Source organism: Stylophora pistillata, chromosome 2, assembly GCF_964205215.1.
Source record: "Stylophora pistillata chromosome 2, jaStyPist1.2, whole genome shotgun sequence".
NCBI classification, from domain to species: Eukaryota; Metazoa; Cnidaria; class Anthozoa; order Scleractinia; family Pocilloporidae; genus Stylophora; species Stylophora pistillata.
The window spans coordinates 17,343,343-17,363,807 of NC_142520.1; the positions used below are offsets into that span (position 1 = coordinate 17,343,343).

At 37.9% G+C, this 20,465-nt stretch overlaps 2 protein-coding genes across 3 annotated transcripts; both read left to right on the plus strand.

Moving 5' to 3' along the window:
* The first annotated feature begins 5,416 nt into the window (after nt 1-5,416).
* On the plus strand, nt 5,417-8,404 carry LOC111346077 (tetratricopeptide repeat protein 38). Its single transcript, XM_088749307.1, has 5 exons — nt 5,417-5,467; nt 5,783-5,860; nt 6,319-6,400; nt 7,129-7,300; nt 8,227-8,404. The coding sequence occupies exons 1-5, from the start codon at nt 5,417-5,419 to the stop codon at nt 8,402-8,404; spliced, it is 561 nt and encodes a 186-aa protein (XP_088605433.1).
* A 1,289-nt stretch (nt 8,405-9,693) lies between these two features.
* LOC148737463 (tetratricopeptide repeat protein 38-like) lies at nt 9,694-15,171 on the plus strand. 2 transcript variants are annotated; one of them, XM_088750131.1, is made up of 8 exons: nt 9,701-9,796; nt 9,936-9,973; nt 10,290-10,368; nt 10,735-10,805; nt 11,617-11,699; nt 12,391-12,469; nt 12,593-12,828; nt 14,033-15,171. In XM_088750131.1, the coding sequence occupies exons 3-7, from the start codon at nt 10,317-10,319 to the stop codon at nt 12,683-12,685; spliced, it is 378 nt and encodes a 125-aa protein (XP_088606257.1). In that variant the 5' UTR covers nt 9,701-9,796; nt 9,936-9,973; nt 10,290-10,316; the 3' UTR covers nt 12,686-12,828; nt 14,033-15,171. The 2 variants fall into 2 exon arrangements, with proteins under 2 accessions (XP_088606256.1, XP_088606257.1); XM_088750130.1 differs by lacking the exon at nt 9,936-9,973 and having other exon boundaries at nt 9,694-9,796.
* Nucleotides 15,172-20,465: the final 5,294 nt, after the last annotated feature.

Below are 20,465 nucleotides of genomic sequence, written 5' to 3' on the forward strand. Positions count from 1 at the left end.
CAAACTTGTTACTCACTCAGACGTATGCAAATTAAAATATATTTCCACTTTTCTTCGATTGAGTTTCGAGTAATACTCGTGGCAGTCAGCAAAAGTGTCACCGAGTCAAAGAATCTGTGCACCTTAGTGCCAACCGATTATCAATTGTGTAGGAAAATGAAAATCAAATTTCATTTTAAATTTTCGCTTTTCTTTTCGCTGTAAAATAACGAAATTGGACTTCTGTTATCGTTTGTCATTTTTTCCCCGCCGGGAAGGAAACGGCATTCCAATGCTCTTAATACTCTCCATTTTCCCTTTTTGTAGCTCTTAAGAAACGGATTTAAATCTTTTCTTTTTTTTCTTTTTCGTTTTCGTATGGAATTTCCAGAATAGAAATGAATCTTCCTTATGCGACGTTTGTAGTGCTGAATGTGGACCAATAAGTTGGGCGCGGTGGTAACCCGCTTGAATTAACGACAGAAACAGGGTAACCACGTTTATCGAAAAACTGGCACATTGACTCTGATTTTTGGTGCAAATCAGAGTCATCACTGTAAAAACAAAAAATACTAGTCTCTGCGGAGTTCTATTGTTATCGCTATTGTTTTCATTGAACAAAGACTGAATGCATAATTATTGTATGGGGTTATATCCTACTCTTGCTGAAACCACTTCTAAAGGTAAAATTTTGTATAATTATAGCCTGGAAAATTCCTTATGATTTTAACAAAGTTTTTTTGTTACTGCTGCGTTGATATTACTTGCGAATATGGCCGTTGTCACAACATAAACCAGCAATTTGCATATACTAGACTATCGAAGATGGCCAGATTCCCTTGACTTTTTAGCCTCAGGAAAAAAATATATGTAAGTTGAATAGCCCATTTCCGAATTACCCTTGGCCTCTTTTTCAAAACGAGGCCTGGTGCTGAACCATTTTCGTGGAAATGAGTTTTAATTTGCATCTGAATGAAAACTTCTTATCATATGAAAGGATGAGCACCAAGACTCGTTTTGAAAATGAGGCCAAGGGTAATTCGGAAATAGGCTATTTGAAAGAGAACCGTTTCGAAGCTTTTGTATGATATAAGAGGGAATTCGAGTGTTTTGGTAATGTTTTTCTTAATGTGACGTGCAAGTCACGTTGGTCACGTAATGCGCTTCTTGAGCTCAAATACGCTTATATAAATCCCTCTAAAAATTCGTAGTTTAAGTAGTCCAAAAATTTTATCGCAGTTTCTGAAAGAAAAACCTTGTTTTTGACAATGGTTACTGTCTCAGTTTCTGGAGTCATGTAACAATGGCCGATTTGAGTCGCCAAAGTTTAGCTATGTTTTAATGGATGGAATTTTACTTGAATTAGAATATTCGTAAACAATTCGTTTTTGGGGAATCCTAGAAAAAACACTTTAGAGCCTTTGAAAAACATCCCTTGTTTTAGAATTATGTGGTAATCGAATTGCTGGCGAAATAAGTTTTTTTTCGGCCGTTACCGCACCTTGAGGTGCACTATTTCACCGGGAACCGCCTGACCTCCAAAACAAACGTCATTTGTCATAATTTTGAGGGAACAGAGTATGCAACAGGAAACCTTTCCCGAGAAATAGAGGTTCATAGTTGACAAAATAAAAAGAAATAAAATAATAACAAAGATATATACATATTGAAAGAGGTGAGAAATTCTCGGGAAATATTAAGATAAAAAAAAATTTAAAAAAAAAAAAAAGACAGGCTTAGTGCAGGCGTCTCACAAGGGTGAATGAAGCGTGCAATCGTTTATTAAACTTGCCATGTTTGATTTAGAGTAAGAGTCAACGGTGGGAAAAGGGGCAGGGAAAGGCGAAAAATATCCATTGCCCCACTACCTCCCCTCTCTTTTTTGACGGCCGCTCGCTCGCTCGCCCTCTTTTGTGTCAATTTGTTTCTCTGCCTAGCCTTCCGTTGCGGTGAAAATCAAAGGTGGCAGCTACAATTTTTGCCCAGAAAACGCTGAGCACTCGCCAGCCAAAACTACGTCTGTTCTGCTAGCTAAATAAAAGGCAACGCTGAGAGCATATTCCGTTGTTCTTACTTCACCCTTTCCGACACCTGATTTCTGGGTTCTGATTTTGTTTCCTGCTATGCACCGCTGACTTCATTACAGTGCGGCCGCAATGTTTAGGTCTTGTCGAGTGTCACGAAGTGTAACAAGTAAAGAAACACAGCATACTAAAACTGCAATTTTTTCTCTCGGAATGTCTTATTTGCACAGTAACTGGAGGGATCTTGACGTAAGTGAAAACTGTTGGGGGAAAGAGTACCATATAACCCCTACATTAATTATGCATTCAATTTCATTAATTATGTATGCACCCCATTGTTTGTAAGACAATGACTTATTCCCACGGGTTTAGCATATATACATTAGTAATAAGTACTTACTGCTTCAATAAAAGAGAAATTGATTGAAAGCGGTTTTTTCGTCTCCATTCCTTTCTCACGTTCTTCTCCCTTCTCCCCTTCGTTCCTAACTTCTTCTCGGTTTTGTTTTTTTCTTTCCTTTCCTTTTTACCTTCTTGGCAGTTCTGCTGAGCCTTGAACCATCGCTCCTCCGACAATGCGTTATTATCAGACAATTATCAAACCATAGCCTTACCACTATGCTACGCAAACCAGTTAGGAGTTCCTCTCCAAAAGCTACATTTTCTTTTACCTTTCAGTAAAAAAAATTTTCATAACAATATATGTGCATTGATATAATGCACCAAAGGTCCCCTTTGCATTAAAGAATGCATTTCTTCTTCTCTACGATTGGCCAAATACCACATAGAAAACAAAATTTATTCATACCTCTTTCTAATAACATCAACGAAAGAAGAAGACAGAAGGAAGAAGAACAACAACAACTCGGAGATGGGGAGACTTTCTCGAATATTATCGGATCACGACCGGTGCATACAGTGGTGTAAGGATCACAAACTGCTTGTGACGTCGGTAAAATGTCCTCGAGCTGGGTGCAGCAATGAACTTAGCTGGACGCGACGTGCTTCATCGCGAGACGGGTACGAGTGGCGATGTTCAAAAAAGCGTTGCGATGGAATGGCTTCAATGCGCCGGAATTCACCGGTGCGCACACACAGGGTATCGAAAATACATGGTGGGGAATCAAGCGAGGTTTGCCCCAAACAGGAACATCCAAAGGACTTTTCGATGGCTACCTGCAAGAATATATGTGGCGTCAGCACTACGGAAACGATCCTTTTGGAAACATTATCGAACATATCGCTCAACTTTGTGAAGTCCAGAAAGACTGGATACAAAGGTTTCTTTGCATCGCTGTATGCACCGGCCTTCACGAACAATTTTCATCACTAGGACACGAAAGGATAATGAAAGAATCAACCAAAACCACAAGAACAGGTAAGACACAACATTTATTTAAACTTTGCATTGACAAACTTCAAAGCCTGACCGTAGACTTAACGTTATTTTCCGGCCAATTTTACGCTTTCAAAGCGAAACTGAACATTCAGTTATATTTCAAATTTAAAAACCTCTACAAAATTACTTGAGTTTTCCGTTTTGCAAAGCCAAAACGCGCCAAATTTACCCTGTTTCAAAAAAGACTTAGGAAAAAAATCCAAATTTTGAAAACAAAGACTACTAGTCTCTGCGGAGTTCTATTGTTATCGCTATTGTTTTAATTGAACAAAGACTGAATGCATAATTAATGTATGGGGTTATATGGTACTCTTGCCCTGTTGGGTTTTATCGTTAGGCAAGAAATTTTGTTGACATGAGTCTACGGTATGCACAGTCATGGTACTCGGTCCTATAGTTTCTTTCGATCTCTTCTCCACTAAATAACATTTCAGTCGCCATTTGATGTACGTAACTTATATAAGTGTGTCCTAACTCGTTTATCATTAGTTTCAAGATTTTGGGAGGAACAAACTGACGAAAGGCTGAATAGACCTGAACCAAATGCGTTATTACTCCCGGTTCAGCGTGACCTCCACTGGGGACTCGCAGCGAATATTTTTTGTTTTTGTTTTTAAAGCGGCACGCGCCTGCTTGGCCAAAAGTGGTGTTCAAATTCTACCCTTCGATACATATTTTTCATCTTACCTCTCACAGTTTCTCTATAATTTATTTTACAATGTGCATATTATGATGTCCATTCTAATTGCCGAATGCTTCTTTCAAACTCCTTGAGAGACTTAATTAGGTGGTCGGTTGTCTTTAAAAGAGGTCAAGGGATCCTAAAAATTTTGGCGGTGAATTTAGTCGAAGAAATGTCATAATTTGGGCATACCATGTAACCACTGATATTAAATTGCTTGATTTTCTGCGTGTGAGCAATTTGGGAAAATTTGTCCTCTGATATAGTTTTTAGAATCCCCCTCCATATTTTAAACAAACATGGAATACTATTATTAGGTTTGCATTTCCAGGCATGTACCCTTTTTGGACTATTTGTTAGACCAGTGCTTTATGTTATCATTTTAAAAGCACCTTGTTTATGTTATTTTATTTATTTATTTATTTTTGGATAAAGACTGAGGCCACACTGCTTTATATTAATTAACCCACTCAGTTAAATGATTGACTACTAATTCATTTTGAACTAGCTGGTACATTGGTTTGTGAGGTTCAATTGCAGTATTCATAATTTTTATTAGTTAGCATCTTGATGGAGTGTCTAAACAACAAAATCAAAATAATGATAACTGACAATCAGAACATTCACGACAGTTAAAATAGTCAGACCATTTTACAGTTGTGTACTCAGCTACCAAGCCTTTGATTTGAAGTGAAGCTGAAGGTGACCCTGTCGTGATAGAGATCAGAATGTGGTTAGCATGATAACAAAGTTATTTGCATTTGAAAAGCAGCAAGGTCTGTATCATAACCAGGTCACCCTTAGCCTCACCACTGTTCAAAGACTATTATTAGTTAAACTTAACCACAGTAAAGTGTGTGCTCTGATTGATCAACTTAGTGCTGCCTGTGGGTGTATGCTGCTGACATGAGCAAATGCAAAGACTAGTTTTCCCCACACACATGTTATCTTTGTGGTTATATGAGATTTGCTAACTGACAAAAAGGGGACTGCTGAAATGTATTAATGTTATGTTATAAAACAAATGGTAAACACCATTTGGGGGTTTGGATATTGGAGGTTTGCTTAGCACTCCAAGACCCAGAGTCTCTCTCAGCTATTGCCTCATGTGACTCTTATGCCTCTTTCATGCTTAGCAACCTCCTGTGTGCATCCATAACAAGGGTGTATGGTGGTGGTGGTGTTAACCATTTGTTAAATGGCAACCAACTATTGGCCGGGGGTCAATAAGAGCTCAAAGTAAAAACAAGCCAGTTGCCTTGAGGACATGAAACTGGGATTGGCTGAGTTGCAAATTTTTTTCGGTTTTTTTAAGTCTGGTTAGTGGAGAACATGGAGGAAGTCTCTGGGACTTATCATAGAGGGGGGCTAAGCAAACTCAAAGTGATATGGTGGATTAAAACTCAAAACTCACTTGAAAAGTGTTCCATTTTTATGCATCACTTTTTAAAATAATTTCTGGGAGGAGGTGTGGGTTTCCTTACCACTTAAAATCATGAAATGGTCGCCAAGAATGAAAATATAGGTCACCTAGACAAGTAGACACAGCATCAAGTATTCATTGACAGCTGAACTACACCACTAATAGCCTAGAGTGAGTGGTGTGGCTAGGATTTTGAAACTTGGAATTAAGAAGGTTTGAGTTGGAAATTGTAAGCATGAAGATAATAATAGATTGTTTGTTCTCTGTTTTTGTAGGCCTGGAGAAGTGAAGGATTACCACTGACAACAAGTAGCAATGATGCAGCAAAAATGTTTGATGCTACCCTAACACAGGTTGGCTTTGGTTGAAAATTTATATGGATATCAGGGCTAAACTCTAATTCCCTCCTATGATAAAGCCCCACCAAATAGAAGCCCCTTCCCAAAATAAGCCCCTTCCAAAAATAAGCTCCTTATAAGGTCCTTTGAAAAATGTATTAGCCCCTGGACTAATTTTCAGAATTTTACAGTAATTCTCACAACCATCAGTGAATAGCAGTGATGAGGTTGTAAATAGTTTATCGGGTGCTCTGTTGATGGGGGTTATCACAAGATGAATTGGTTTTATCAACTGAGTTGATCACCAAAGATAACTTAAATGATTGAGGTTATACCATAACTTCCATGAAACTTTTTCCTGAGAGATATGACAATTAAATTTGAAAATTAACCTAGTGAAAACTAGCATCGATCCTTGTGAGAAAATTAATATCTAGTTTATTTGTTTCTTTTTTTTTTTTTTTTGGTTTTAGTACACAGGATGGTATGATGACAGCAGTGTCAATGGAATTAAGGGCTCTGTCTCAAAGATGTTAGCAGCAGATCCCAACTTTGGTGAGAACTTTTCTATTGGACATTTTGAATAACAATTATTGTGCAACTTTTTATTGTCATAGACTAATGACAATTCTGGACAGAATAGTCTACCGTTTATTAAAGAGATAAGACTTAGTTGAAATGTTTGTTGAGGAGATTGATTGTAAAAAGGAAATGTGAATTATTATCAAAACCATTTAAAAAAATATATTGAGTGGAGTTATTGAAAACTAATACCTAACATGCAAACTACTCTTTCTTGGAGCTTCCCCTTGCCATTTTAGGGAGTAAGTTTTTGCACTCCTTTTAGTTCCTATTAGTAAAATTGACTGCTTGGCTAAAGTCACTATTCCTTTTCAAAAATTTGAGCAGCTTAGATTATTTATTGCCATAATAGTGACTGGGTGATTTAAAAATGACTTCTGGTGACCTCTAGAGATCAGTGGAGCTTAGTTATAAAGTAAGATCTTTATTATTTTGACTACATACATGAGAGTGCTTTTGACTTTGATGATCCTAATCAGCTAACAATATGCTTGAGGAATGTCTTATGTCACTATCATGCAGGTAAACCCAGAAATGCTATAACATAATTATTAGAGAGAGTTTCTGTGGTTCATTGGTAGAGAAGTATTCGAAAATCTTGCTTACTTAAGGCACAAACCAGACCTTCATTCTTAAAGAGTATTATGGTATCATTTTTGTGTAGTGCCCCATTTAATTGACATCACCAGTTTTTGTTTCAGTAATGGGTCATGTGATCTCGTGTGGCTTAGACCTGATCTCATCTGGAAAAGGAATCCACACAGATCAAGAGTTGAAGGGCAGCATGCTGTCCCTTGAAGGGTTAGGTGCCAGGAGTAACATCACAAAAAGAGAGAGACTGCATGTCGAGGCAGTCAAAGAATGGGCAGTAGGGTGAGTGTTACCAAGATGTCATGTTAATCACTGAGACAAAATTTTGACTTTTATCAAGTATTTGTCTGTTCCTTTAAGACGTGTCTATTAAAATGGGTGCAGACTAATCATATTTTTAATGACTGTAAAATGAAATCATATACGTGAACTGCGGGTGAAGAACGGAGCACTAATTAAGCAGTCATAATAAATAAAGCCTTAGAAACATTTTTCAGGCCTGTACGAGCTTTGAACCCATGATCTCTGAGATACTGGATATTGCAGTGCTTTTAAACACAGATTGTTCCCTTTCCCAGACGAGCTGTTTACAGTATGTATGGTGCAATAGTTTATCGCATAACTTCATGGTTGCTACTAAGAAAACATGCAAGCACATCTTTCACACCAAGAATTCGCTGCTCATTTGTATGCTTAAAAAGTAAGGGTGGTCTTTATCATGGCCGCCATTATCACTTCTGGACGACTAAAAATATCTTTGAAGGAAAAAATTTCTTATTTCGTTTTACCTACTCACTATTACACCTACCCCTGTAAATATAAAATTGTCGTGTACAAAACAATTTGTGAAATTTCTGCTGCATGCAATGAGTGGCTAGTGGCAAATTTCTCAAATAATCCCTCTCCCCTCCCCCCTCATCATCTGCGCTACGCCATAAGAGTGTGAGCGACAAGGAATACAATTTGGTTGGACAAAGAGGCCGTACTCACCATATCTCTTAGTTTCACTCCTTGCTTTATCTCTTCTGCTGCAGTTTCTTGAACAACCCCTAGTAAGTAAGATGGTATGATGGGAATTGAGGGAGGGCGAGTATGATTCTTGCCAAGGCTTTCATGTGTACGTCCTTTCCCGGCTTCATAGAGGTGCCCCCTAAGGACCGCAATTTGAGTAGTTAATGACAGTATACTTCCATTCTCATTTCTTTCAGAAATACTGCCCAAGCATGTCAAACGTGGGAAGATATATTAATGGAGAACCCAACTGACATGTTTTCTTTGAAAATGGCTCACGTCTCCTACTTCTATCTTGGATACCAACCTCAGATCAGTGATTCAATCGCAAGGGTGATGCTGAAATGGAAGGAAGACATGCCACCCTATGGGTAGATGGCTTAGCACTAACTGTTCCAAGTTCTTTCAGTATTCAATCAGTGTTTAGTCAGTCTTGTGTGGTGGATCCTGCCTTTCTCTCCGAAGTAAGAGGCTAGGCAATCAGAGAACTTGATCTCATAAACAGCCCTGTTTGTGTCTAAGTAGTAAAAAAGTTGTTAAGTTAAACTTCAATTAAATACTGTTTTTGATAACCGTAATGACTCGATTTAGAGCCCATGGCGCTTATTTACTTACTGTACTCTGTACTTCAAATGGGGGGGGGGGGGGGGGTTATTAGAAACAGGGCGCTTATCCAAAAAATAAATAAATAAAGGGAATGAAAAAAAAAAGGAATGAAAAAAAAGAGAAAAGAAAACAGTGAATTTGTTGAGTGTTAATCTGACAATTGTAAATTTTTGAGGAAACACGAAATTACTTTTCTATCAACGGCAGACATCTTCACGGAATGTACGCGTTTGGCCTAATAAAAACGGGATTTTACAGAGAGGCGGAGAAGCATGCACTAACGGTTAGCTTTAAGAATTTTTTGATAGCGATTTTGTGATAATTAACTTCTTAAACAATTTAGAAAGAGCTTGGCGTTACCTTCTTTCTGAATCGTGGCTGAGTAGCAGGCTTGCAGTCCATAATTCCTTGTTGAACTTTACATAATACTTCAACGATGTGGTTGTGTTCATTGCCTGAAGAGGCAGACTTCACCATTTTGCAGTGAAAGCACTGTAACCTTTGTTCGGAAGTGGTTATTGTTTAAGAAGTTAATTATCGGTATTAGAAGCCTTGGGCTCACATACCGAGATAACAGTGGTTTTTTTTTTTTTTTTTCAGCCTGCATTGGCTCGTTCTACCAAGAGTAAAGTTACATGAATTTTTCCTTCAGGGGATTTACAGAAAAATAAGCTCACATCCATACAATAATTCCGCGAGACACGGCCTTCAGTTTGATCCCCATTGAGATTTTGGGCAATTGTCAGAAAACCCTAGCTTCAGATAACGGTACTACAAAATACCAGCAGGAGTACTTTTTCTTTCCCGTGGTATGCAGTACGCCCTTAGTATTCCAGCACGTGCTGTGAAAGACATCGAGCCGTTTCAACACACTTACTTCTCTCTGCCCTCCGATTGAAGCTTCCCCAGCAACAACAACAATAAGAACAACAAAAACAACAACAAAAAGGACCACATTATTCCGTACACAGACCCGAAACCGGGATGATTAGTGAGAAAACAGTTGGGAGAGGAAGGGTTGGTTCAGCTCTTCGTTTGTAAAAACTAAAGATGTTCGTATTTCTTCCTTTCTTTCTTTCATCCTTCAATTACCCTGTGTAGATGGGAGCTATGCTAGCCTGTCACAATTACTGGCACTGGGCGCTATACCACATCGAAAAGGTTGTTATCTATTTCTTTAAATTTAATATAATTATGGTTTTTGTGTTTGTTTGTTTGTTTGTGTGCTGGTTTGGTGCTCGCATTTGTGTTAATTTTTTTTAGCCATGTTTGCGATTAATTTCCAGCCTTTCTTTATTAGGGAGAACATAAGCCGCATTGGACATTTATGACGAGGAGGTGTAGTGTAAAAGTGATCTATAACCTGTGTTTTATTTTGTTATTTTAATTCTCATCCGATCACATCTGATTCGTACATGCACAACCTGCATGTCAAATTAAGGTTATTTTTATGCCACCAATTTGTTTTTTTAATTCGCACATTACTTGCCGATTAAAATTATAATAGTATTTTTTTTTTCTCTCTAGAAATGCGAAATACTTCATTTGTGTTTGTACAGTATGGTACACCTAGAGGGTAAATACATTACAGTGGCCTCGTTATGGCACTATTTGAATTAATTTTAACTGTGTAGCTTTTCTTTCTTGGTCAAAGGTTGGGAAACGTTGCCATTCTGGTGCCATGCTTGACTTAGTGGATGCTTCCTCACTGCTCTACACACTTCAGATGGAAGGTAATGAGATAACACATACCTGCAGATGTGTTGGGAATATCATTATTTGTTATTTTGTCGATCAATCGTTTGATCTGTCGAATGATTCATAAATCAATTCATAGCACAATCAGTTCTACTAATCATTTGGCAGTCAGTCTACTAATTATTCAACCATTCAATCAATAATTTATTCAATAGATAGATTAAGGTATTATTCAAATAATCTATGAATTAATCGAGATTAAGCCTTAAAAATTAAGCACTATTAATCATTGTAATGCAATTATTGTTTACTGAAATTATTGGCATGGATGAATTAAACGCACGACGTGATCCATTTTGTTTTACGATGTTTTTTGTTGTTTGTTTGTTTTTTTCCTTGAGGTGTTGATGTTAATGATCGGTGGAGAGAGCTGTTTCATTTGTGGGAGTCACACACAGATAATCACATTCTGGTACGTGCCATACGTTAGGCGGAGGTGTAGCATACAATAAATTATCATCTTCATATGCAAGTTGAGGAAAGTCGCAGGTGGTTACTGGAATGTCAGCAAACCTTGCAAAATGCCAATTACAGTCCCTTTTGAGAAAGCTCCCATGTGACATTTTTTAATGGTTTAAGGGAACCTCCACTCTTCTAACAATAGCGCTCAAACTATTCCAAATATACTTTTCAATACATCTGGTTTGAAAAGAGTTGTCTTACCAAGCATTCTGCCTTTTTAATTTTTCTTATTTCTTTACATGTATGCGAGGTGGGAAATGTGTATGACAGTGTCAGTTACTCCTGAAGGGATTTTGGCCATGTCCTGGAACTCCTTGTATATATTTGAGCTCCCGACCTCTGTGTTTTGATAGTAGCCGTTGGTTTCAATTCTCGAGGGTTTCAAAAGTAATCTGGAACTACCTAGATTTTGCCTCACTCTGTTGGGTGATTGGTCTAGAAAACCCTTTACACCTTTTCAACCAATCAGATGGAAACCTGGAACCAATGGCAAACTGGGAACTCCTGCGTTTTCCCGCGCCTCGGGCAGTTCTAATTTTGAGTCCTCGTTGGTTCTAAGTGATAGTTCCTTTCCTTATGATAGGCTGATGTGATTACTTTGGTTTTTGTTGACGATACCCAAGAGAGAATCGCTCTCTTTTCCTGGGTGGTCTTGCACAATGAAAAATACAAGCCATTGCTTTCACCCAGACCTCTCATTAGCTATTGTTTAATTGATTTTTTTCATATATTTTGTTTAACTATTAATTTTTTCAACTCAGTTTCATGTGTTGATGTGTACACTGGGAGCTAAGAAGGAAGATGAAACACTGACTCTAATGATGTCACCTAGAGACTTTGTTAGGTCATATGGAAGAAAAGTGTAGAAGAACGCTCAGATCAACAATCTGTCATTCAGTAAAAGAGTGTATAGTCATCTCTCAAGCGTGGATGGATTTTTGACATTCTGATTAACTTACTACACTTCCTTTGATGTTAAATACCAGTAGACTTCAGTTATAGTTATTTGTAACCGACCACATCACCAAGCACTTTCCCAAGAACTGAAAAGGAGACCACGAGAAGCGAGCGGCAATTTTATTATCACTATCTGCAAACGAGATTTGACTGTTCCAGCCCGTGGTCGAAAAATTATTTCAAGTGACTGTTTTCCGTGAGAGGGTCTCATAAAAAGAAATTAACTGAAAGCGGCGATATATTCAAATAGTAGAAATATTCATGAACTATCGTACAAGAAGCACGTGTCGTTAACCTTAGGTTAAGGCTTGTTCACGTATTTAAGCGGGTGACTTTCGTCTCTACTAATATAATTATCCTGAAATTCTTCGACTCTATATGAGACGTTTTCAAGGGAGGAAGAGACCTTTAGAACGGGGGAATCAAGCGCTAAGTTATTTCTCATCTCGATTACTTTTGTCATTAATGGCTCATGCTCTACTAAGACATTAGCTCGATCGGTATGATGACTTAGCCTTGCAATGTCTATTTTTTTGGTTTTGTTTTTTTTTTTTTTTTTTGTTTTGTTTCGTTTTCAGGGATGGCTCAGGAACAAATTGCGAAGTATCTAGAGAGGTTGGTTTGGCCCGCTGTGAGGCATTTGAACAGGCTGACAAGGTAAATTCACCTCTTTTACGGTCTCCCAACTTTACTTCACTAAACACTTCACGGACTTAAAGGACTTATGGCTGGAACAATGAAATTCTTGAGGTTTAACTTTGTGTCCTTTTTTTTTCAAAGGGAAACTTTGACAGAGCTGTGGACATTTTAAAACCCCTCCGTTATGACGTAGTCAACAATGGGGGCAGTAACGCGCAGGTTCGTGTATTTTGATTGCAATTCATTGTCGTTAATTAGTGCAACTTGTGGCAACGTCTCTTTGGTTTCTTTTCTTTGACAGAGCGGGTCATCTGCCACTTATTCCTGGTTCACGCTGCTCTGCATTCATCGCGAAAAGAGCACCATCACTTGGCAAGGTAAAGGGCAGTTTCTTTTGTACGAACCCATATTCTTTTCATATCTAAATTAGATATCCGTTTATCCTGGCATATGTTAATACGTTTTTTTGTGTTTTTTTTTTTCTGAAGAATTTGGTGTCAAAGATTCAAGTTATGGCAACATATTCCGGTAGCCTGTTATTCTCCCCCAAACCTGTTTGAGGCAAGGCCTTTAAATTGTAAAACACTCCACCCGAAGCTTGACACTAGCCAAGTGGCTAGTGACAACTATATGTTAAAACAATTTCAGTTCGTTTACTAGCTCAACTGGTCTGTGGAAATCGAAAACCACAGGCCAAAACTAAATTTCTACTAGTCTGTGGCTAGTGGGCTACCGTCAGTGTACAGCCCTGCCATTGGAACCAGTTAGAACGAGGTCGACACGCAGGCGTGATATTCAAAAGTTATCACTTCTTTAATTCAGATCTAATTCGTGAAATATAACCCATAACGGAATTCAACTGAATACTATTAAGCGATACCTGCGCTGAGTCTTCAGCAAAGTGAGATGATTTTCGTTGACACAAACGTCAAACTTTTCGTTATTGTTGAGACCCTTGGGCTAAAAACAACTCTTTGAAAAAAAATTCAGGGATTAAGAGTGGCCATTCAGACGAACATTACCCAGCTCCCAGTTGAAATTCTTTGGCCCAAGCTGAGAGTGTGATTTTGTACGTCTCTATAAATAAGTCAGAAGGACGGGGGAATTCATGGCACGGGGTCACGGGGGGGTGGGGGGGGGGGAGGCTGGGGCACCATTTGTGTCTCAGCTGCTGACCTTGCTAATGCATTTTCTAAAGTGTACTTTTTCATCTCAAACAATTCCAACAAAAATTTTTTCGCGCACGCTGGCGTTTTTGTTTTGCTCCAAACGGCTCTCATTACTGGATTTGCGATTGAGAACGCATACATTTTGAAGCGTTATCGCCTATCATCCAAAATAAGAAAAAGAACGTCCGAGAACGCAGAGGGCAGCCACAGTATATGTTTGGGACCTTTTGTTAACGTGGTCAAAGGTCCACCTTCTCACTTGTGTATTCAAGAAACAGTTTTTTTTGTTGTTATCGGTCCCTTGAGTTGATGTATCCATGGTCACGGAACATCCCAAAATTCTAAAAATACGACTTTTCTAAATAAAACCCTGCAAGATTAACTTTTAACGAAAAGGTGTGTCTTCTTTCAGGAGCATATTGACGGAGAGAAAGGCAATGAAAGAAATCGTTCCAATGACAGACCGACTCATGGGGCAGGCCCTTGCTTTACATGGGGAGTAAGGTCGGAAACAGACTCTTAAAAATTCAAAATCGGATGGATAACGCCAACACAGTCCACGTCAAAATAATGGCTCCATAATATTCGTTTAAGGAATTCAATTCACGATAGCAATTCATCGGCTGGGCTGTAATTTCACTCTACGTTCATCTGTGTGTAGGAACTTTCGATTCAGTAAGTCGAAAGTGGTCCAGAGCTGAGATTGGTTCCTACGATTCTCTACTCAATGTTTTCCCCTCACTGGTTGTCAATGGTTTTCTCGTGATCACCTTCGTTCTTAGGATACTCTCTCTTACCAGATAACCCTTGCAACAAGTTTGCTTTTGGATTTGATTTCTCAACATTCAGTCAAAAAGTACTCTTACGTCGTAGTTCAAACTTTGTCGCATAACCACAACCATCCAACACTTTGTATAGTTTCCTGAGACAAAGTAAAATTTTATTTTGGTTGAGAAATCAGTGAACTCGTCGTATAAAGGATTGTTAAACTAAAAGGAAACAACACCTTTATCTCTTTCCACATACGATAAATGGTTTGGTAAATAAGAGAATTGAACCCGAACGTTCCTATGCGCCCCTTGGAGCGTGGTGTTAAAAGATGTTTTGAACCCCTGTTAATTGGAGGTCTGCGGCCAAAGTCTAAAACTTGACTTGCATTGCTATGGTTTCATTGAGACCTTGTAACAAGGATTTTACACCTTATTAGAGGAGTAATCTCCTTACCATTATGTTGGTTTTGTGTAACTCTGACAGCAAAACCATGTTTTCATGCTAAAAGTAAAATGCTAAGGTGAATTCAAGTTCCGCATTTAATTAGCATCGGGTGGGAAAATTTTGCTGAAATGCAGTTTTGTGAACTGGTCGCCGCCGTAGCTGATTTAATTAGGTTAGTTAGTAAGAGACATAGAGTCACTGAAGTTCTAATGAAAACATCGCAGTGCTTCTGCGATGGGGTAGTTAGATATATATTTTTTTATATACCTTCGTGCCCTTTTGTGTAAAGTTTCTTTTGTAGCTCTACGAGCAGGATTAGCTTCTATGCCCTCTCGATTTAAGGTCGATCCACCGATCAACCGCGCGATCCTTTTCCAAACGGCTACCGCAAATTGTCCGCCCAGAAAAATTTAATCTACGAAAGATCACCGTGACGGAAGTTAGAAAGGCTCTTAAAGATTTAAAACCGAAGAAAGCTACAGGTGTTGATGGTATTCCATCTCGTCTACTAAAAGACGGATCAGACGCCCTGGCCTATCCACTATCGCTCATTTTTAATTTAACTATCCAACAAAACGTTATCCCTGCAGAATGGAAAAAAGCGAAGGTGACCCCTTTACATAAATCAGGTTCAAAAGATGACCCAAGAAACTACCGCCCCATATCGGTATTACCAGTGGTATCTAAAGTCCTAGAGCGTTTAATCCACAAGCAGCTTGGAAGTTTTTTTGATGATCATAACTTGCTCTGTAAATTACAGTCCGGTTTTAGAAGAATGCACTCAACTGAGACGGCTGTAACTTATTTCGCCGACGAGATTCTCCTGAATATGGATAAGGGCCTTGTTACTGGTTCTGTGTTTATTGACCTGGCAAAGGCTTTCGACACAGTTGACCATGACATTTTGCTCAGAAAATTAGAGTACTATGGTATATGCGAGGAAAGCCTTCTATGGTTTAAGGACTACTTTACGGGAAGAAAGCAATTCGTGCAAATTGATTCTCATTCATCTGAAGAGCTTGCTATAACTTCTGGAGTGCCACAAGGGTCCATCCTCGGACCCCTGTTATTCATTGTCTACATTAATGATTTACCACGTTGTGTCAAACACTGTTCTGTAAATATGTACGCTGACGACACAGTTTTATTTCTTGCTGGCCCAACAGTAGACAATTTAACTTTTTACTTTAATCAAGATCTTCAATGTCTATCTGAATGGCTAGAAGACAACAATCTTGTTCTCAATGTTTCAAAAACTAATTGTGTACTATTTACATCTCGAAGGCATAAAGAGCACGATTGTATTTTAAATCTTAATCTTATCGGAAAGCTCATTTCTTGCGAAACTACTTTTAAATACCTAGGCGTGGTGTTCGACAATTTTATGACTTGGAAGGCTCACGCAGACTATATGTGTAAAAAGGTGGCGTCAAGAGTAAGTATTCTGGGCCGCATTAGAAGTTTCGTCACAAAAGAGGCAGCAATACTTGTTCATAATACCTTAATTCTTCCCTAATTTGATTACTGTGACATTGCCTGGAGTAACCTTTTACAACAAGATATAGATCGACTACAGCGCTTACAAAATAGATCTGCACGGATTATTACACGTTGCTCTCGGTCATCTGAAGCAATAGATCAGCTGCAATGGCCGACTCTTTCCAGTAGACGCTATTACCACAAGGCTAAACTCGTTTTTCTCTGTCTCCACTCATTAGTTCCTAGTTACTTTTCATCATATTTTACCAGATTTTCGAATATTCACAATTATTCCACGAGGCAAAGTCTGAGGCTATCCCTACCAAAAGTAAAACAGAATTTTGGGAGAAGGACCTTTCTTTTTACTGGCGCAGAAATTTTTAATAAACTTCCTTTAAACATTGCGAAGAGTGAAAACATTCAAACGTTCTGTCGCCGAGCAAAACATTTCCTTTTACCGTAATTTTGATAATTTTGATATTTTACTTATGTTTTAGCTTTCACTTGTGTTTTAGCTTTGTAGTTTTAGGCTGTTAATGTAGTTGTAAAATCTTAGTCATTATATATACATATATATCTATTCTAGAAATTTGATGTAAATTATTTTCAATACAGGGCCCCTATGGATACCAGCCTTAGAGCTGAATGGGCTACCCTGTGTAAATAAAGTTTGCTTGCTTGCTTGCTTGCTTAAGTTGTGCAGGCCTGTTATCCACGTTTACACTTATTCAAAAACTTTCAAGGAAAAGCGAGCTGTAAGCTCTCTTGCCAGTTCAAGTTTTCCCATCTGCAATAATTCCAGGTTTACATACACAAATATACGAATCAGGGGTATTTTGGCAAATAGCTTTCGGATCTCAGACAAGTACAGACAGGTAACGAAGCCCAGCATTCATCACCATCTAATAACAAGCAATCAGATAAGCTGTGCAAATTATGATAAGAAATTAATTGGCAATGGGCCCACTGAATGTTTACGTCAGAGCACTCACTCTTACCCCAACCCACATGAAACCACTGAGACGGGGTAAAATTTCCTGAACATTTTAATGCAAAGTAGGCTTGGACCGTCATTTTTCAACAAATGACATCATCGCACATAAAAGCTATTCTGTAATATTCATCATCTCCTAGGATGAAATATCAAAAACCTCTTGTAAATACATAGATAAATAAAGTAAACTAAGGTAAAGAAAGTAATGGAGCAAAAGAGGAAATGACTATTACTGATGCAAGATTGTAAATGATACTTCCCTATATATGGTCATTTAATTGAAAGGGACCAAACGTAGTGCAGTATAGTAACTTGATATGAATGTACTGTACCAAAATTACTGTACCTTATCACGTTCTATTACACTAATGTCAACAAATACTTGCAATTGAGTTTTCTTACCCTCTGTTTCCATATCCTGTGCTTAGACCGTTTGACGTTAAAACTCACCCCTTTACTTATTACTTTGAATCTTTATTAAAGCCTCAATGAACTTGACTTCTTTCAGGAAAGTCCGCCCCTTTCATCTTAGGTGTATGCCTGACACGGATGCATGCCTGGGCGAATTAATTTTAGTCTATCTCGATCATTGATACGCAAACGAAGTGCTGCGAAGTATATAAGTTACTATTTGCGTTAATAAAAAGTTCCTTAAAACCTTTCCTAGGTTTTGAACCAGACTGAAAGTGAATTAATAATAGCTATATCCTTCATGCAGTTCGCTCATGTATAGCTATCTTTTATACTATAATTTCGACAAGATCCCGGTACCACTTTTTCTAACGATAACATTTACGGAACGAGGTACTCACAAACTTTAAACTCCTATTTGCTCATAAGAAGCGACAAGGAACATGATTGGTGGTTGAAATGATGCATAAAATTGGTTCAAATACCTGTTTTACACTTAGCGTCGTCCTGCAATATTACCTGCTTAATCCAAAGTGGTGATACCGTAATTCACATTTACATCAATGTCAAACTGATAGACAGGGCCACTAGTCAATGTGACTTTCTTGGTAGTCGTCTCAAGTCACTTTAATTAGCATTTGCTTTTTGAAGGTATCAATATGTAACTCAATCTATTGGTTAATCCACTTGTGATTCCATCCAGGGTATATCTCCAAGGGCCTATTACGAGGAACTTTTTTAACGTCCCCCCCCACGCCCTCCCCCTTATTTGAATCTCATCTTTTATGACTGAAAGACCTTGGTCTAAGAATGCAGCTTAGCCTAATTGTGGAGAGCAAAAGGGAAAGCTATTACGAAGTTTTGAAGACAAATCTAGCCTCCTGGCCTATGCAGGTTTTGTTGTACAACGTGCAACGGATTTATCATAGACTGCAGACCACTCCGTGTACAAGTTTTTAGACATGCAAGGCGAACTATAAAGCAATAAGTTTTTAAGCACTGGATAGGAATATGTTGGTTCGAGTAATAAGTAAGGTGTCCTCTCGTAAGTAGCTATTTTGCCACGTGGTCCCTTTAATTTCTATTCATATAGAGAAATGAAGAAATCTACAAGAACTTGTATTTGACATAAATAGTTTATTTCGGGATGTATTGTGCTTAATCTAGTTTAGAACATTAATACATTGCATTGCTTCAATGCAAAACGGCCATTATGCCGTGACAACGGTTATCCTTCCAATAGTCTCGTTATTTTCTAATACCAATTCTTTAATGGATCCTACTTTCTTCACTTTTCTTGTGTATTACCTAACACGAATAACAATTTATCAATATCCGAATGGAACAAACTGCCTTTGTAAAACTATTTCGGCCCAACAATATTAACTTAATGGTGGCTTCAAACATTTTCGTCGTTTTCACACACGAATTCTTCAATGTATCATACTCTCTGAACTTCCCCTATGTAGTACCTAGCAAATTTTCTTTTTCTGCAAAAGTTGCTATCGTTGTTTTAATATTTAAGGTGACTGCAGAGAAACAGTGTCTTGAACATCTTAGTGAAAAACTAAATTTCAACTTCATGTGCCAAAATGAAAAAGAGAAGCTTATTACATAGAAATTGCCCTATAAATATTTCATTCTATGCAAAATTAAATATGAAATTACTAGAGTTTCGAAGCCACCATCATACTGATACCTTAAAGTTTGAAAATATTGATCCATTCAGAAATTACTGTTCTAAGAGGAACAAAACCATTTTGATCCACCTTTATCCGTAAAGTTCCTGATTAATGGAATTGACGACAAGAAAACTTCAATTGCACCTAAATCAGTGATATATTACAAATTGATAATGACTGAGTCAAATCTGTGTCAATGACCAACACACGGCATTTTGTTTCAAATTTACACAGCCATCACGTAATATTCTATTTACTGTATAAACACCAATCAAATACCAATCAGCTCTCTGGTGGGATTTTCTTTCATTGTTTCTCTCTTTTTTGTAACTTGCAAAAAATTATATAACAAAGTTGAGGTCATAAATAGCCTTTTTCTTCGTAAGAATGTCAGTGCTATCGTCACATCTATGAATCTGGACAGAATTCTCTTCCACTACATCGTAAATAATTAGATCCAGTTAAATCGCCTGCCATTCAGAAATTGTGCAAAAGGCGCGATTCATTGCTTAACACAAAAGTATCATTTTCAATTTTATCTGAAAGCTTACCCGGTATTTCAACGGTGTTTCTATACTAATTTGTTCTTATTGACTAGGTGGGAGAGCCAGATATGAAAAATGTTTGGTTCTCGGCAATGACGTATGACCTAATTTCGGTCAGTCCGTTAATACCATTTCTAAATGATTACGACCATATGGCCAGGTCTTTAGACTAGTAACCGATAAAAAAAAAGAAAAAACAGCATGCAAACAAACAAGCAAAAACCAGCAACCATAACAACAACGAAGAAAAATGCCAAACCAAATTAAAAAAAAAAAAAAAGCAAAAACAACACATCTCTATATGTGATAAATTAGTATAAATAGACTAGAATTTGTGAACTGGCTACTGTCGGAAACACAAAAAAATGATAGAGCTGTTGTTTTGAACGTTCGTTAGTCGTCGGTGCTATTAACTGAAAATTTTCTAATGAGGGGCTCACGCCCGAAACGTTCACTTTAGAAACTTCTTTACGGTGGGTGATTCACACTATTAACTCGGTTGATAAAACCAGATCATCT

What these genes read in the sequence shown, in the direction of transcription:
- LOC148737463 (XM_088750130.1), top strand. Translation starts at nt 9,737, where the DNA reads ATGGGAGCTATGCTAGCCTGTCACAATTACTGGCACTGGGCGCTATAC. An exon ending in CGCTATACCACATCGAAAAG is followed by an intron (nt 9,797 to 10,289) that starts GTTGTTATCTAT and finishes TCTTGGTCAAAG; the next exon opens with GTTGGGAAACGTTGCCATTC. An exon ending in CATTTGAACAGGCTGACAAG is followed by an intron (nt 12,470 to 12,592) that starts GTAAATTCACCT and finishes TTTTTTTCAAAG; the next exon opens with GGAAACTTTGACAGAGCTGT.
- LOC111346077 (XM_088749307.1), top strand. Translation starts at nt 5,417, where the DNA reads ATGGAGGAAGTCTCTGGGACTTATCATAGAGGGGGGCTAAGCAAACTC. An exon ending in GGGGGCTAAGCAAACTCAAA is followed by an intron (nt 5,468 to 5,782) that starts GTGATATGGTGG and finishes CTGTTTTTGTAG; the next exon opens with GCCTGGAGAAGTGAAGGATT. An exon ending in AGCAGCAGATCCCAACTTTG is followed by an intron (nt 6,401 to 7,128) that starts GTGAGAACTTTT and finishes TTTTTGTTTCAG; the next exon opens with TAATGGGTCATGTGATCTCG.